The sequence below is a fragment of the Apteryx mantelli genome, chromosome 36 (genome assembly GCF_036417845.1).
Source record: "Apteryx mantelli isolate bAptMan1 chromosome 36, bAptMan1.hap1, whole genome shotgun sequence".
Taxonomy (NCBI): domain Eukaryota; kingdom Metazoa; phylum Chordata; class Aves; order Apterygiformes; family Apterygidae; genus Apteryx; species Apteryx mantelli.
In genome coordinates, this window is record NC_090013.1 from 1,000,274 (window position 1) to 1,016,744 (window position 16,471).

Here is a 16,471-nt window from a genome sequence, read left to right on the forward strand (position 1 = left end):
ACGGTGAGAGGCGGAACACCGCCTTCCTCAGGGACGAATCGCAGATGCAGGTGGCTTTGATTGATAGGCATCGCAACCAATCGAATGCAAGGGCTCTTTGGGCGTGGTGTGCCTTGTGACAGGAGAGGGCAACAAACCACGCCCCTTTCTCAGAAGGCCAATAGACTCAGGGCTTGGTTTTGATTGATGGGGGACCTCACCCATTGCTTGCAGTGAACTGGCAGCTCGGTTAGCCAATGGGAGCGTGGTGACCGAGCAGACCCCCACCCCATCACCCTGGCAGCTCTTCCCGCCTCCCAGCATGCCTCGAGGCCTCTAATTGGCTGAGGGTGGATAATTGGCACAGACCCCCACCTATGGGGCATCGAGTGGCTGAACCCACCTTCCTGAAGTGCGGGGGGTGGCGGCTCCAGGGCACCTCGGGGTGTGTGTGTGGGAGGCTGGGATCCCTTGGGACGGGGGTGATGGGAGGGGGGGTCCTGGGATCTCCTGGATGGGGTGTTGGGGTGACAGGGGTCCCCATTTCCCCTAGGATGGGGTGTTGGGGGGGGTCTCAGGTTCCCCAAGGGCGCTGGTGTGGGAGCAGTGGGGGTCCCAGATCCCATGGGATTGTGGTGTCCCGGCCGTGGGGGTCCCGGGATCCCCAGGGCCCCAGGTTTGGGGACAGTGGGGGGGGGAGTCACCATTTCCCCACAGACAGGGTGTCAGAGTGAGGGGGCGGATCCCAGGTTCCCCAAGGATCCCAGTATGGGGGCAATGGGTGTCCCAGGATCCCCTGGGATAGGAATGTCAGGGGGTCCCAGCTTACCCGAAGATGGAAGAATTGGGGTGATGGGTCCCCCCACTCCCCAGGGATGCAGACACGGGAGGTTTGGGGGTCCCCAGGGACAGGGCAGTGGGGGCCACCTGGGGGGACTTGGGGAGGGTCCCCAAAGCCCTGGGGGTGCTGAGAAGGAGCTGAAGCATCAGCGGGGACAACCACGAGCTGGGAATTTGGGTTTTAATGCTTTTTTTTTTAATAAAAGGATAAATGTGTGAACACCAGTGAGGGGTGAAGGCTTGGAGCTGGCGTTTCAGTTCTCGACTTCCAACTCGGCCCTACCTTGGCCTTGCAGACTAAGCTCAATGCAGGGAGGGCAGAAAAATGAGAGGAAAAAACCTCCCTAAAGTGGAGCTGAGACCGTTGCGCCCCAGGACCGGGCAGTATTTCGCCCTGATGGTCTTGTCGCAGCGTGAACGACATGTGCAGAGCAAGGCTTGGTTGCAGTGACGCAGGTCCAACAGGAGGGGGAACAAGTCCTTCAGCTTAACAAGGGCCCCCCCTTGGATTTTTTAAGCTCTCCTTCCCCGGTAACAGAGACAAATCGGGCGAGAAGGGACTGGATGGGACAAATCGGTGGCGTCTCTGGCCGCGAAGCGTCCTGCCGACCAGCATCAGGAGCCCTGGCGGCATGGACGGCTGCTGCTCCGAGGATGGCCCCCGAGCCGGCCGGAGCAGAGGAGTTTTGCCTTGCCGACCGCAATTCCCCTTTGCTTGGGATGGGTTGTGCCCAGTGACAGGACTCAAAAAGGGGAAACCCGATGAAAGGAGGAAGCTTCTCATAGTCCCGAGCAGTGAATCTGGGAAGCTGGGTTGAACTCCAGCCAGGCTGGGCAAGGAGAACCAGCAGAGTGGGAAAAGGGTTTATGGGGAATGGGACTGGTTTAGCCTGGAGAAGCTCCTTTCCATCCTCATCATGTAGAGGATGAACGAGGCCAGATGCTTGGAGCCTAACGAAAGGAGAGGCAACAGGCACGAGCTGGAAATTCCCATGGGATGTAACGAGAAAAGAGCTGGGAGCCAGGCAAGCTGCGCGAGCTCCATCCTTGAAGATTTTCCCCATTTAGGTGGATGCGATCCCGAGCAACTGGCTTGAAACTGGCTCTGCTTCAAGCCAGAGGTCACACTGGGCTCTGCAGGTCCCATCGGGGGGGCTTCAAAATGGGTGGTATCACACCCACCTCACTCTTCATGTGGCCCATCGCGAGCCAGGGACTGCCATGCGCCAACAAATTTGGCTGGAATTGGTTAATGGTTTGGAAGTTGTTCACGGAAATGCCATCGGAAGATGTGAGTATTGTCAGGACTGCAAGCTTCTTGTGTGAAAAAAGGGCTGGAGACCTCGCGATCTCCTCGCTCCCAGTCGCTTCCACGGCTGGAAGAGCCACAGCCACAGCCCAGACCTCAAAGATGCCGGTGAACGGAGGGACCACAGTGAGAAATACCCATGGATCCCCATCCCGCCAAGCCTCCCTTTCCCCTCCCTGGCTCGCGGGATCTTTGGACTCGTGCCCTCACTCCGTCCTGGCTTTCCTTGGTGGCCACATCACAGCCGAAAGTGTTGGGACTGGCTTTGAGAGCGCTTCGTGCTGACCGTGTGGATTTGGCTCTCGTGACTGAAGTGAAAGTGCTGAGTTGTTTCCGTGTGTGACCGCGGATTCCTCCTTCCAGGGGCCTTTCTAGAGAATTTCGGGCACGAAGGAGAGCCACTGGCCACCTCCTCACCACCCTGCCAGCCTCGGGGGGCCAGGTGCCCCGTCCGAGGCTCTTGGCAGCTGGGCGAGAGGATTTCTGTGGCCCTTTTAGGCTGGAAAACAGGCTTTTGGCGTTCAGCAGATAGTAATCACCCTTCAGCTTTTCTCTAGGTAGCGCAGGAGATGTTCTGGAGGCCTTAACGGCAGACAGAGCAGGATCCAGCGTGTTCCCATCAGGCCTGAGAGGCCCAGAAGAAAGAAGGTCCAACCTCAAAGACTTCAGAGGCAAAACACACCCTAAAGTTTTCCTCAAGTGCTGATTCCTGCTCAGGGGTTAAGGTACGCGGGCAATAAATTCCCGCTGGAAATGCTAACAGCAGGTGCAGGAGCACGCCAGTTGCTGGAGGCCAGTCTTTGCTGCTTTGTTGTGAAGCCTTCAGCAGGTCCCATCTGGCGGGTCTTGGGCCTCGTCTCATGAGCGCGGCGTTTTTTTAAAGTCACCCCTGTAAAAATCAGCAGGGAAGAGTCTGAGGCCCACGGACCCAGCGCTGCAGGGTCTTCAGCTGTGAAATGACATTCACAACAGGCAGTCCAAAGCTCCTGAGTGTGCATTTTTTATTTTTTTTTTTAATATGAATTATGAAACACAAGGGTTCACTTCCCCCGGAAAGGCTGATGCACGTTCCTGACCGCATAAATTGGGACCATATCAAAAAAAACGGGTCAGAGATGTCACAAGCCGTAGACGATCACGGCTTCTACGAGGAATGGGAGACTGCCAAGATGATGGAGTTGCAAGATCAAGAGCTGAGGAGAGCACGTAAAGGAGGTAACAGTGAGATGATCTCGGGGATAAGAGGTCGAGGGCTGGAGACATATGAAACAGGAGGGCTTACAGCACTTCCAGAATTGCCTTTTGGTGAAATTATAATCGGATACTGCCCTAATCCATAGAAAGGCCTTAAAGCTCACGAGAGAAATGCTGCCATGTGGTAGCACTGTTGGGTTACGATAGATGGTTTCTACGAGTGAGAGGTCCGAGCACGAACGGGGCAGCAGGAGAGACCAGAACTACTTTAAAATATTATTCTGGGGGGAACCTGGCCTCTTTGTCCTCTTCCGGAGAGCAATGCTCAGGGTGTAAAATCTCTCTCCGTATGAAATGCTAACGGGGTGAGTTATGCCAAGTAGCCTAAACCTGCCGTCGCTTCCTCCAGCTTGGCGCCTCCCTGCCTCCTCCCAGGGGAAAGCCGTCGCGCTCCTGTACGTCCTCTCAGCCTTCTTCTTTGTGCTGCTCATGGCTCTCATCATCTCCAGTCTTCAGAAAAGTAAGTCTCCCCTCGGCTCGCATCGATGTCCCTCAGCACCGCCGAACCAGGGCTGTCGCCCAGGCTCCGGTGTTAACCCGAGGATTCCTTCTCCTCCCGTCTCCTCCAGTAACTGCCATGTGGGAGGCTCTGGAAGAAGCGAGGCTGAGGAGCGAGAAGGTCCACGCGGGTTCGTGGCAGAACCTGTCGCATGTCCAGCAGTTCATGGGTAGGAAGTGGCTGCCCCTTCCCGAAGTGGCCGCCTGGCTTCAGCGTGAGCCCCCGGCACGTCTCAAGCTCCTCTTCTTCTCCTTCCAGAAAAGCAGACGTCCGGCGAGTTCACGGCTTTTCGCAGGCATCTTCTTAACGGTACGTTCGGCAGAGCTCTCTCCCGCAGCAGCGCGTCCCACCGTCGGCACTGCTGTCAAAACTGCCGAGGCCGGGCCACCCATAGGCTTCGGGAGACGTGGGGAGCGCGTCCCGCCGTTCCGGGTCGCTGCGCCTTTAGTGGCGGCACTGCAAGGTGCGTCGCCTTTTCTCGGCGACGTTCGCAGGTCGGGCGCTCGCTTCGTCGCCAGCGGAGGCGAGATCCCGGGAACATGGCCTTAGGGAACCCGGCGCAATCCTGCGAGTCTCGCACAAAATAGCGGGAGCGGCCAACGTCGCCGCGGCCCGAGGCGCGATCGCAGCGCGAGCTCAGACGCTTCCTCCCTCTGGTGTTGGCAGTATCCAGAGAAGTGGAGAACATGAGGGCGAAGATGACGCAGTGTGAAGCGGATTGTGGGAAAGCCCTGTCGGATCGCCTCCGCGTCCTAGGTGAGAGATCTCCTCCCAGCGCCTGGCTGCTTCCTCTGATGGGAAATCCCTGGTTTGAGCTTTTTACGAAGCTGCAGAAGAAACAGCGCTCTTACAAGGCTGCTGTAAAAAGCCTCAGGCTTTGGAGAGCCCGATTTCGATGAATCGTGAGTTAAAACAGTGGCTTCAAGCTCTGAAGAGCTCAATTTTAATGAATTGCGAGTTAAAACGGTGGCTCTCAACAACTCTCCTAATACCCTACAGAAGGGGCATGTTATTGGGCTTTTCTAGACATGCCAAAGATGCCTAAAACATGCTGGAAGCAACAGGGGGGACTTGGGAGAGCCCCAACCAGGTCTTAATTAGTCTGATACGTTATTAGATATAATATATAGAGAGGAGAAAAGCCTTTATCAGTTACTTACCCTCTGATTGAGAAGCTGGCCGATACGCAGATGCGATTGTGGGGCTACCGGAATAAAAGATCGCTAAGCGTGAAAGTAGGGAGGTTTAATGCCTGGAGAAAAGGCTCAATAGGGAATAAAACCCCAGAAAAACCTCGGGCGTAGAATCGGGAGAGAGGGGCAGAGAGCTGGAGCGGCTCTCTGGGGAAGGGACGCGGTTCCACGCCGCCTGCCCCCTGCAGAGGAAAGGACGGCGGCGTGGCCGGCGCCGGAGGGTCTGGCCGAGCTGAAGCGCGAGCAGAGCACGATGCGGGTGCAGCTGGATGATGTGCTGAAGGAGATGCGCAACGTGTCAGGTGAGTGGACGCTGCCGGGGCTGGGGGCCAGGCTCTCGCCCCGCACCGGCTCTCTGCAAGGTGCCCTCTTCGCTTCCCGCAGAGACTATCTGCACGCGGTGTCCGGCTGGCTGGCAGCAGTTCTTGAGAACCTGCTACTTCCTCTCGACGGTCCGGAAAACCTGGCAGGATGCTAAGCTGTTCTGCGATAGCTACGGCTCTCACCTGGCCATCATCAACAGCGAGCAGGAGAACGTAAGACGAGCGCTCCCGCCGTGAATCCCTTGTGAAGGGCAAAGGCTCGAGTTGGGTGTCGTGAGCAGAAAGCGGAAGGCTAAAAACAGGCCATGCTGCATGCACCAAGACGGCCTGGGCAGCAGGGAAAAAGCCCTGAGGTCCCCGAATTCAAGGTGCCCTCGGGGTTCGGCTACAAACCTCGGCCAAATAGGGCAAGCCTGCCCCCAAAGTGCAGCTGCTGCCCTGATTTAAACCCTCTTTGGGAAACATCTGTGGGCAGCAGCGTCTGCAGGGTCTGTCCTAAACCAAGGGAATCCCAAACCCAAGGAAATCCCAAACCCAAGGGAATCCCTAACCCAAGGGAATCCCGTCCCCCAAAAGCTGCCCTGGCTGCTAAGCTACGGGAGCTCCTCGAAACGCAACCCAAACCGCACCCAAACAGGCGTCTCTGCCCCAATTTAGACGCTGCCCACCTTCCATTCGGAAAGGCATCCCTACCGACCCAGCACATAAAGCCTATCTGGTGTGGGAAAAACCTTCTCCCTCCAGATATCGGCAATTCCAGCAGCTCCCATCACTCCTGTTTCCAACCGGAGATGGGTTCCCCTTGTTACACCCGCCCTGAGCTCCAGCCTCGGCACCCAGAGGAGCTGGGCAACGCGGCGGGGAATCCCTTCCCGAGAAACATCCCAGCTGCACATCAACAGCCCCAAATCGCGATGACCGAAACACGGAGCGGGGAGGGGAAGGATTTGCCAACGCTGCTGTGGGCTGGCCGCAAATCCCAGCAGCTTCCTGCCCGCCATGTTGTATCACGATGCCTTTTTCCACCTTCTTTTCCTTCCCCATGTAGAAATTTCTGGCAAATCAGATCATGGACAGGCAGTTCTGGCTGGGCCTCACCGACATGCACAAAGAAGGGGACTGGCAGTGGGCGGACGGCAGCCCGCTCTCTCTCAAGTAGGTCTCGGTGGCCTTGCTGGGGGGGGGGGGAAATCGCCCTGCAGACTCGTGCCGCTTTGGCCTTGGCTCCCTTTTTGCTCTGGGGATGCTCTTAGCAGAGCATTTCGCCCCTATTAGCGCCGTCTCCTTCTCTGAGTGCGGTCTTTGCTCGGGGTCTCCCGCTGCCGATCAGCTCGAAACGGTTCTGGAGAGGGGAAGTGCTGGGTAGCACAGAAATGGGTGCGGAGCGGCCCTGGTGCAGGCAGGATTTGCCTCCGTCCCAAAACGCCATTTGGGAAAACCAAGGTGGAAACTCCGCACGAGCAACTGTGGCTCGTGCCAGGCCGCGTTCTCGGTTTGCCTTAGCGCGGTCAAACGTATCAAAGCGCCAGGGGATGCTGCTGGCACCCGGGCGAGAGCTTCCCCTGCCCCAAATCTCTGCGCGTCCCCTACCCGTTCGCGCATGGCGCTCCTCCTTTTTCCCCCTCTGCCAGGTTCTGGAACGCCGGCGAGCCCAACAACGTTGGCCACGAAGGCGAGGACTGTGCCACCCTCTATGGCAGCGGGCGCTGGAACGACATCACCTGCTTCGACACCAAGACCTGGATCTGCGAGCGGAGCTGCTAGCCCGCTCCCTGGTGCTGCCTTCGCATTTTGTGCATGGGGCCGCCAGCCTGGGGCCCCCTCCCTGTCTTTATGGACTTGCCAGGCAAAGCTGAGCTCGGTACCGGGCCTCTCTTGATCCGGAGCAGACTTTAAGCTTGAAAACCTGCAAAATGTGAGCACGGGTGGAAAACAGAGGCGCCGGGGCTAATGACAGCGCAGCGACAGGCAGCTACCGGTCACTGAGGAAGTGCAGCCTCACGAGCTGGAAAAAAAACACTTGAAATATGAGAAATGGAACAAAACGCTGCTAAGAAACAGGCTGAGGTGCCCGCACAGCCTGGATGCTCCAGCAGCTGGTATAGAAGGGCCAAAATTGGGTAATAAAGGAATCATGACGGGATTGCCCTGCGACCAGCCCAGGACCGCGCACCGCGCTGTGAACATTTCCTGCGCATTTCTGCCCCAAATTCTGTATGTTTCCCCCCCTCTAACCTCGCAATAAATCTGCATTGCATAGAAATCGAGTCTGGCTACTTACTGCCTTGGGTAAGAGCAGGAATTGGGGCTGCTTGCGGGCAGCTCTCGAGCGCATGGACTGACCTCGGAGGTGCAATAATAACTGCTGGACACGTTCCAGCGTTTAAGCCGTTGCTTATCCAGCGTCCTGGGGAAACAGCAGGGATTTGTAGGTGTTGGTCAACGTTTTGGGGGTGTTTAGTAGCGGGTTTTACCTGCTGCGCAGCTGAAGTCAATCCCGAACGCGGAGCTCCCTGCTTGCCAGTTGATTACGTCGGCAAGAATAAAATGCTTCGGGCGTGATGTCGTCGAATAGCTTCTCCCCGCGACGGCCGCTCCCAGCGCCAGGAAAAGAAAGGAAGAGAGAAAGGGGAATAAAACCCGCCCCCGTTATGCCGTGTTTTCCAGGGCGTGTAGGCAGATCGGCGGCTCGTGGGCACCAGAGCGTGATGGCACGCGGCTATTTTAGCAAGTGCCATGCAAACGCGTTTCCCTCGCTCCCCGGAGGAACGGGGGGGCGCTGGCCCGAGGCTCCTGCGCTTCCCGGCGGAGCGCTCGGCTGCCGGTGACCTGCGCGAACAGCACCCACTGGGCCTGGGCAGGGCGACACGGAGCCGGCGCCAGGAGGCAACGCTGGTGGGAAAGCACCTTGGGATTCGCCGAGGATGTTTTAGCGCCCGCGGATGCGCGCGCAGCTGCTGGCAGCCTCCTCCCTTCCCTCCCCACACTGCGGTTTGCTGCATGGGTGAAGCTTTTATTTATAGCACCTATAAACAACCTCGGCGAGGGGCACCCGCGGCGAATTCACGCCACCTTCCCAAGCCTGTCGCCTTCGCCGAACCGCGAGGGGGTTTTGTTTTATTTCCCCTTCTCCCGCCAGGGCACCCGCTCGCATCCCCCTTGGGCTCAATGAGGATGAGCGGCGGATTCAGCAGCGGCCGCTTCCGCGGATGCCTTTCGTGCTTCCCCGAGGCCCAAGCTGGCGTCGCTCCGGGCGAAGCCGCTCGCCCCAGTGCTCTTCCCCGCGGGAAACACTCGTGGCAAGCCGCCCTCGGGCCCGTCCTTCCGCTACGGATGGGCTCCGCAGCCCGAGGGTCCAGCCTCGGCCGGGCCGAGGGAAGAGCAGCGGGCACCTCTGGCCACCCGGCCCCCAGCGCCACGGCCGCCTTTCTCCGGTGATTTGCATGCTGCTCTTCACCGGGGCCCTGGCAAAGAGAGGAACCGAAACCCCGGGGTTAAACCACTGGCCAAAGCGAGGTGCCGGGAGCAGGCGCGGAGGGGGTGGACCACGCGGCCGGGGCACGCAACCCGGGGCCAGGTGACATAATTGCTCCCCGGCGCTGGCGAGCGCCCCGTTTCCCTGCCGTCCCGGCAAAGCATGGCCAGGCAGGAGACGTACGGGAACTGGCTGTGCCCGCCGCCCTCCCCGGCCAAGCGACTGGTGAGACAAGCAGGTAAAGACGCCTCCAAACGGGGTTTGTTTTTTTTTTTTCCTCCCGCGCCGAACTGTAAGGCGGAGGCGCCCGAATGGCTGCGCAGTCCCAGGGCCGCGGGTTGGCGATGGGCAGCAGCCGAAGCAAGAGCCGGGCTCGGCGTGTGTGATGAGTCTGCGGGTTTTTGCACACACACGCCTACGGCGCCGCGCAGCCGGGCGCCGCTTCCACCACGGGATTTCGTAGCCCTTCAGCCCTGCGAGTTTTTCTTTTCCCTCTCCGCCTCCGAGAGCCGGCGATCGGCAAAATGCACACGCAAGCCCTTTCGCAATTGGCACTCGCTTCCGCCTCGCGGCCGGGCTCCTCTCGTCCCTGCCTCAGTCCCGGCACTGCCGCAGCGGTCGCCGGCATGGCGGCGGTGGTGGCTGCCGGCGTGGGCGGCCGCTGGGGCCGTGGCAATACCAGTAACACCAGTTTGTACCGCCGCCAGCGGCCAGGTCGCGCGGGGCTTCACGCGCGCAAACTCCTTGCCCCGGGCCAGCCCCGGCGTCAGCAATTGCCTCCGAACTGCCGAGCAGGTATTAAGGGCCATCAAGAATCCTCTATTTCTCCTAAATCTTTTCCTTCTCTTTTCTTTTCTTTTTCTTCTTTTTTGGGCAGGAATTTACTCCATAGCAGGCAAAATGACCCCAGTGGGCTCCTTCCGACCAGGTAAGGCATCGTCTCCCCCTTTCGGGGCTTTTCAAAGCACGACATGCTGCAGAGCGCCCCGGGGCGCCCGCTGACGGAAAGCAGAACTCCCCGAGGTGCCTCCCTGGGGTTTTATTTTCGGCTCCGTTGCTAAAACGCACCTATAGCAAAAAACAAACAAAAAAATGGCCCTTCTCTCCGCCTCGCTCCGAACTTCGTTTCTGCTAGAACAGATCGGCTTGCAATGGCTTCCTGAAGATGCTCGGAGACCTGGCAGCAGAAGGCCGCTTTTTTTTTTTGGCATTTTTCGCCCTGTGCCCTCTTTTTGGTGTTTTTTTGCATCGTAATGGCAGCTCGAGGCGTGATGCCCTGCCGGTGCTAGCAGGGAGCAGCCGTTCTCACCGTCGAGGGCCGCGTTTGAGTGCCCCACGGCCACCAGCCCCTTGCTCAGGTGCCACCTGGGACCCTCCTTGCTCGCTCACGTGGCTTTTTGGCTTTGCCTTTCGAGCCAAACCCCCTGGCCAAGCCTGCTTGGATTTGCAAGGTTAGCGCGGCTCCAGGGTTCGGCCCTGGTGCTGGTTACACTGGATTCCCTCATCCGTTGTGTGGGGAGTCTGCGCCGGCCGCGCTTCATTCGCTCCCGCTGCTCCCGGAGAGCTTCTAGTTTCAGGGCAATTGCTTGGATTTGCACCGTTTAGTGGCGAGGAGAATCAGGCTCCTCAAGAACGGAGCTAGGAGAGTCCCCGAGGACCTCCGAAAAAGAAAAAGGGCGTAAGAGCTTGGCAGATGGGCTCTGAATTTACCAAAACCACAGGGAGAGCCACCAAGTAGGGGATGAGGACTCGCGTGCTCGCGCTTCGGGCAGGAACTGTCACGGAGCCGGCGCGCGCACGGGCGACAGCCCATTTCCTAAGGCGGCTCCTTCTCCGCGTAGACTCCCCCGACAGCTTCGTGGATGAGGACGACTACGACGATGTGTCACTGTCCGAGCCTGATCGCAACCACAGGAAGCCACCGGCTGAAGAAGACCTGCAAAGCCAGAGGAGCAAGGGAGGCACAGGTGACGCCCAGCTCCTCTGCCCTCATCTCGCGGGAAGCCGAGGGTCGCTGCCAGGCAGGATTCGGTTCCGCGGCCCTGGTGACACCGCCTAGAAAGGCCGCCGTGACACTTCCCTTCTTATCTCCAGGGGTTTACGTCCTAGCGGGGAAACCAGCATCTTCAAGTACCATGAGAATGCGTGAGTCCAAGTCCCTTCGGGTCCTTGTGCCCTGTTTCCTCCTCACACGGATTTGGGTGTCACACGGATGGATGTGAAGGTCACATGCAGGGACGTGGGGCTCACACACGTGGATACGGGGCTTCTCCACAGTGGTGGTGGAGCATGAAGCAGGAGGAAGGCCAACGAGGTCTTCAAGCACCCCCAGACCCGTAGCATTAAGGCTGCTCGGCAACGAGGTTTATCAGCCTCTTCCCCAATGAACCAGCAAGGAAGTCGCTGCCCGATTACACCAATTAGCTCCTTTGGGGGGAAGCAATGGGGCGTCATCTCCCACTCCTTCCTGGGGAAGGAAAGCAGAAGATACCGGTGGCCGCAGGCATGGCCCTGACGGATGCTGCTCTCCGCAGGCGACTCAGACGCCAGAGCCGGCGCGGGAAGAGGCTGCCGAGAGAAGCCGGTGGTGATCCTCTACGTCCTGGTGGCGCTGAGCTTCGCCATGTGGGTGGCCATCCTCTCGCTCGTCATGGTGAAATGTAAGTGCCGCCGTCGCGCACGTCGGCCCCGACGTAGAGGGGACCCAGCCTCCCTCGCGGAGGCAGGGGCTGAGGCCCGTCCTGTAGAGGAGCAGCCAGATGAAGGGGGTTAAACACCAAAAACGGGTCTTCCCTGCAATTAAAAACAAGGCGTATGTGTTCAGCTAGCGCCTAGGAGCCTTGAAGTTTAGGCACGGACAGAATGGGAAGTGTGTCCCTATCCATAAACCGGTTTTGGTTCTACTGTGGAGCAGTATGCATGCGTGACGGTATGATGACCCAATCGCCCACACGGCTCTATGGCTTGGGGACACCCGACGCAGCCGGTGATTTATCCGGCTGTAGCCCCACACGTTGCACCTCCCTGCTGAGTGTTATCCCAGCATCCGCGCAGCCTGAAGAGGCAAAATGGGACAAATCCGCTTTAGACGCTGCTCAGGGGAAGAGCCCAGCAGATCCCGTTCTTCCGATCTTCTCTGGTTTCCTCTCCAGACTCGGAGCTCTCGAGGGAGTTGAAGATGCTGAGCTCTAATTACTCTGAGAGTGGTAGGTTCTTGCGCTCTGACCTCCGCGGCCAAGGCGTTCCTGGTTATCAGTGGGAAGCACCGGCTCAAGGTGGAGGGTGGGAGGCTGGTTGGGACGTGCCGGCTCTTTCGGGCACCTTCCATCCCTGTGTTTTGTAAATGGAGAGGAAAAAAACCCATTAACCACGTTCTGCAAGGAAGAGCTGCTCCTTGCTCCGGTTCCTCTCTTACGGCAACAGAATGACACTGCTTCCAGCTGAATTATTTTTCCACCGAGCCATAGCTAGTCCAAAGTCATGCCAGGGCAGCATCGCAGATTGTTGGTGTCATACCGTTAAACCTGGCCACGCTCCCACGCAGTAGACTCCTGTGACACCCCAATCCCAAAGGAATTAGCCCCAAACGGTGCAAGTAGGAACAAATCAGGCATCAGGGCATCAGGGGAGTTAATCCTAATTGTACTAAGTGACGCGGAGCAGGGAATTAGTCCTGTTATCTTTGTTTGCTGAGATCCCGGGTTCCAGGAAGGGCTTAAGCCCAATGGAAAAATCTGCGGAAGTAAAACACGGTGGGTTGGATCCTCACCTAATGCAAAATGATCGGCTAGTTTATGTCGGATGAGGCACAGCCAGAGGACCCCGAACGAGGGGCGGGAGGAGAAAGCTGGGGCCGGAGACCGGGGAGGCTGGGCCAGGTGTCTCACCCGCTGCCCTGTGCTGCACAGTGCTGCAGGAGCTGGCGGACACACGACGGGGACAAGACCGCATGAGGACCAAGATGTCCACCTACTACCAAGAGCTACAGGATATCACGGGTAAGAGCCACAGGGCCGCCTCCGTCCTGACTTTTGGCCCCGTGCTGGGTGGGGGGAACAAAATTTTCTGTTTTTCCCTCGGAAAGTTGGCTGGTTTCTCGGTGATGGGGAACACAGGAGGGCTGCTGTAGATCTGCGTGACTGTGGGTGGTGAGGAGGCAGAGGTGTTGGACCATGCGCGGAGATGGGTCACGTGATGGACCAAGATGGGTTGCGTGATGGACCGAACAGCTCTTCCGGCACAAGAGGGAGAAAACCGGATAAGCCAGGACGCTCGTACGCCTCCTGGTCTGTCTCCTCTGTGGCTTCGGTGAAGCCGGCGAGAAACGGGGGAGTGAGAAACGCTTATGAGCTGTCGGTGCCACCACCAGGGAGGAGAAAACCCATCTAAAATCACCTAAACCTTCCCCATAAATCGGTGCCTAATGATTAAATGCAACAAAACCGTGGCAGAAATGTTTGACTTCCAGAAACAGACTGGATGCTACAGCCATCCTTGAAAAAAAAAAAAAAAAATATAAGATGTGTGGGCTCACTGAGAGGCAGCGTAAGCCAGGGGCTCCACCAGGATTTCAGGATGGATTTTGCCCTGCAGCGCTGATCTGCAAAGCCCTCCCAGATAGCAGGAGGTGCTCGGCCGGCTGGAAGATCTTCGAGAAGAGCTGCTACTCCTTCTCCACGGAGTCCCTGAGCTGGGAGGACGCCAAGCAGATCTGCTCAGATCAAGGCTCTCACCTGGTCATTGTGAACACGGAGTTGGAACAGGTGAGTCGGCCGGCGATCAGGACAACTGGGAAAACCCGTCGCGCCAGGGGTAGCGAGATGGACACAGTCCGGTTCCTGCTTTTTTGGTGTTTCTACTCTTGTCCACGTCGGACCGTCAAGAGCTCAATTCTTTGGGCAAAGCAGCCGAGATCGGAGCTGTTTGGGGGGCGGGGGGGGTGCGCAGCCAACCACTGAATTGGCTCCTGCATGGCTCCTTTTTGTAGGAAATGGGGCTAAAAGCGAGGCAGGAAGGGTCGGAACGGCTCATTTCCAGCAGGCTCTCCCACGCCTGGGAGACAAAGCCTGGAGAGAAGGCAGCGGAGCCGCGTTGCTCCCAAGCGAATGCTGCCGCTGGGCGCGTCCAAATTTCCGAATGGCCAGCGAGCCTCCTCGGTCCCTGGCTTGATCCCTTTTTATTTTTTATTTTTTTTATTTTTTTCGCTGTCTTCACGCGCGCTGCTCTTCTAGAAGTTCCTAAAAGACAATATTAACAGCAGCAGCACGTACTGGCTGGGACTGACCGACAAGCTGGAGGAAGGCACCTGGCTCTGGATTAACGGGGAACCCGCGAGCATCAGGTAAGAAGCGGCTCCCGCGCTCGGCTTTAAAGGGAAAATAAATCCCAGCAGTCGGTTCCATTGCAACGGCAAAAAAATAAAATAAAATAAATCAGCGTCGAAAGCTGGGAGGATTTTTCAATAGCCGCTGAGGGTGGAAAGGGGAGAATCAGCTCCGCGGTGCTTTATGGAGGTTCCCCCTGTTACACCGGACGCAGGTGATCATCCGAATGCGGCCCCGGCACGTTAGCAACGCCGAAAGCGCGGAAAAGGTCTGCCGGGGAAAGCACCGGCGCACCGCTTCCTTTTTAAGGGGAAACCAGCGGCCCCTTTCCCTCGAAATATGAACTTCCCCTCTTCCTTAGAAAAATTGGCCAGCGCTGGCGGCTAATTACCACTTAAAAAGGGAACGGAGCGAAGGGACGCGGGCGGGGGGAGGCCAGGGGTGACTTTTTGCTCCCGGCAGCTACTGGAACACCTGGAGGGAAAACAGAGACAAGGAGCAGCAGGACTGCGGCAGCATCGGGCCCGACGGCATCTGGACCGATGAGAGATGCTCTCGCGCCCACCACTGGATCTGCGAAAAGTCCTGGCACTGCTAGCTGGCGCTGAGTGACTCGTCTGGCGAGCGTGGCAGGAGCCGGCTGCTGGGGTAGGGGGGGCGAAAGGGGGAGCCGGCGCGTCCCGGCTGCACCTTGTCCTTGAGAGCCCTGGAAAAATTGCATTTTTCGGTTAAAATCGCTGGCGAGCTGCAGAGTTCAAACCCGCTTATGGCGCGTGCAAAAAAACCTCAAAAAACAACCCCCCCCCACTTTTCTCAGCATCCTTAAACCTCCGCTTTTGTCCCCTCCCCTCCCAAGCCTTTAGAGCCATGTAGCAAGCGGTCACGGCGTTGCATCACGATTTCTGCTAACTTCTCCGAAAAGCTGGTTTCCGTCAGATAATTTTGCCGCTTTAAATCCGCCCGGTTCTTCCTTATGTTAGCAGCGCCACTCGGTTGTGACTCTGCGGCAAAGGCCGAGCTTTGCCTTTTTTGGGGAGGACAAAAAAACCCCCAAAAAACAAAAAAACCAAACAATTCTCCTCAGTTGTAAATCTGTTAATTCAGCGAATTCTTATCAAATAAAACTTGTTTTCTTAAGAAACGCTGTGCAAACGATTTTTTTTTTTTTTTTTTTGGTCCCCACACTGTTCCTAAACAGATACGCGGAGCCTTCCGCCCTCTTCAAAATTCCTGGGTAAAATTGAAGCAGAGCGGAGTGAAAAATCGCAGTGCCCCCATTAATGTCAGTTAAGCACCAAAAAATACTGCTGACCTCCTGCAAAAACACCTTAAAATCCACAATTTTTTCCCCCTGTCACGCTCCCTCAGTCCATGGGGAAGGTCTCAAAGACCTTCTCAGGGTTTCTTCCTCGGCGCGGGTGGGTTGGGTGCGAGTTTAAAACGGGACGGAGGAAATTCCCTTCCCCACCCCCTCCCACCCCCAAAAGAGAAGAAAAACATCCTGATTTAGCACCAGGTTTGAGAAAGGCTGTTGCAAAATACGTAAAGAAAAGGGCCCCGCTGAGAGAAAGCGAAACTGGTTACAGCCATTTTCAGGGCCTCTGGCCCCATGGATGGGGGGGGGGGGGGCTGGGGAGTACTGGGAGCACTTGGGTGGGGGGTCTGGTCCCATGGATGGGCGGGGCTGGGGAGCACTGGGGTGGGGGTGGAGTCTGGCCCCATGGATGAGGGACTGGGGAGCACTGGGACAAGGGGGATCCCATGGTTAGGGGAGGACTGGGGAGTACTGGGATGGGGGGGGGGTCCAGCCCCATGGACACAGGGGACTGGGAGCACTGGGATTGGGGGGGGCAGGTCTGGCCCCACAGCTAGGGGGAAACTGGGGAGTACTGGGATGGGTGGGTCCAGCCCCATGGACACGGGGAGTACTGGGAGCACTGGGGTGGAGGGGTCCAACTGGAAGGTGACTGGGGGGACACTGGCGCAGGGAGGAGGCAGCTCTCTCCCATCCTCCCCCCGCCTAAAACCGGTCCCGGCACCGCCATCATCGCCTCCCCTCACCTCCCCTCAGCACCACCACAGTGCTTCCTCGACGCCCCATTGGCCGCCACCCCTGCCCCTCTGAGGCTCACAGCCAATCGCAGCCTTCCCCACCCTTGTGCTGGGGGCAGGCTTTCAGCACCAGGGCGGGCAGCCCAGTGTGAGGGGAGCACTGCCCATTGGCTATTCCTGCTGCCACTCAGTGGCCCCCCACATGCAATAGGCCACCACCTCC

General features: G+C 58.0%; 3 protein-coding genes across 7 annotated transcripts; all 3 read left to right on the top strand.

Moving 5' to 3' along the window:
- The first annotated feature begins 2,680 nt into the window (after positions 1–2,680).
- LOC106487485 (uncharacterized) lies at positions 2,681–5,305 on the top strand. The gene is made up of 5 exons (XM_067314693.1): positions 2,681–3,343; positions 3,732–3,842; positions 3,952–4,050; positions 4,140–4,190; positions 4,548–5,305. The coding sequence occupies exons 1-5, from the start codon at positions 3,154–3,156 to the stop codon at positions 4,778–4,780; spliced, it is 684 nt and encodes a 227-aa protein (XP_067170794.1). The 5' UTR covers positions 2,681–3,153; the 3' UTR covers positions 4,781–5,305.
- A 1-nt stretch (position 5,306) lies between these two features.
- On the top strand, positions 5,307–7,664 carry LOC106487495 (C-type lectin domain family 17, member A-like). Its single transcript, XM_013946261.2, has 4 exons — positions 5,307–5,376; positions 5,459–5,610; positions 6,446–6,552; positions 7,029–7,664. The coding sequence occupies exons 1-4, from the start codon at positions 5,328–5,330 to the stop codon at positions 7,159–7,161; spliced, it is 441 nt and encodes a 146-aa protein (XP_013801715.1). The 5' UTR covers positions 5,307–5,327; the 3' UTR covers positions 7,162–7,664.
- A 688-nt stretch (positions 7,665–8,352) lies between these two features.
- LOC106487486 (C-type lectin domain family 17, member A-like) lies at positions 8,353–15,296 on the top strand. Of its 5 annotated transcripts, none has more exons than XM_067314659.1 (10): positions 8,353–8,401; positions 9,750–9,800; positions 10,714–10,839; positions 10,967–11,017; positions 11,407–11,532; positions 12,025–12,078; positions 12,781–12,870; positions 13,466–13,635; positions 14,104–14,213; positions 14,659–15,296. In XM_067314659.1, the coding sequence occupies exons 1-10, from the start codon at positions 8,398–8,400 to the stop codon at positions 14,792–14,794; spliced, it is 918 nt and encodes a 305-aa protein (XP_067170760.1). In that variant the 5' UTR covers positions 8,353–8,397; the 3' UTR covers positions 14,795–15,296. The 5 variants fall into 5 exon arrangements, with proteins under 5 accessions (XP_067170760.1, XP_013801705.2, XP_067170759.1 ...); XM_013946251.2 differs by lacking the exon at positions 8,353–8,401 and adding an exon at positions 8,965–9,110; XM_067314658.1 differs by lacking the exons at positions 8,353–8,401; positions 9,750–9,800 and adding an exon at positions 9,430–9,667.
- The last annotated feature ends 1,175 nt before the right edge of the window (positions 15,297–16,471 follow it).

Bases quoted from the DNA above. Each gene is read 5' to 3' on its own strand.
- LOC106487485 (XM_067314693.1), top strand. From the start codon at position 3,154: ATGAAACACAAGGGTTCACTTCCCCCGGAAAGGCTGATGCACGTTCCT. The intron at 3,344-3,731 runs GTAACAGTGAGA...CGCTTCCTCCAG, and splicing joins GAGGAGAGCACGTAAAGGAG to CTTGGCGCCTCCCTGCCTCC. The intron at 3,843-3,951 runs GTAAGTCTCCCC...CGTCTCCTCCAG, and splicing joins CATCTCCAGTCTTCAGAAAA to TAACTGCCATGTGGGAGGCT.
- LOC106487495 (XM_013946261.2), top strand. From the start codon at position 5,328: ATGCGGGTGCAGCTGGATGATGTGCTGAAGGAGATGCGCAACGTGTCA. The intron at 5,611-6,445 runs GTAAGACGAGCG...TTCCCCATGTAG, and splicing joins TCAACAGCGAGCAGGAGAAC to AAATTTCTGGCAAATCAGAT. The intron at 6,553-7,028 runs GTAGGTCTCGGT...CCCCTCTGCCAG, and splicing joins GGCAGCCCGCTCTCTCTCAA to GTTCTGGAACGCCGGCGAGC.
- LOC106487486 (XM_067314658.1), top strand. From the start codon at position 9,499: ATGGCGGCGGTGGTGGCTGCCGGCGTGGGCGGCCGCTGGGGCCGTGGC. The intron at 11,018-11,406 runs GTGAGTCCAAGT...TGCTCTCCGCAG, and splicing joins TTCAAGTACCATGAGAATGC to GCGACTCAGACGCCAGAGCC. The intron at 13,636-14,103 runs GTGAGTCGGCCG...CTGCTCTTCTAG, and splicing joins TGAACACGGAGTTGGAACAG to AAGTTCCTAAAAGACAATAT.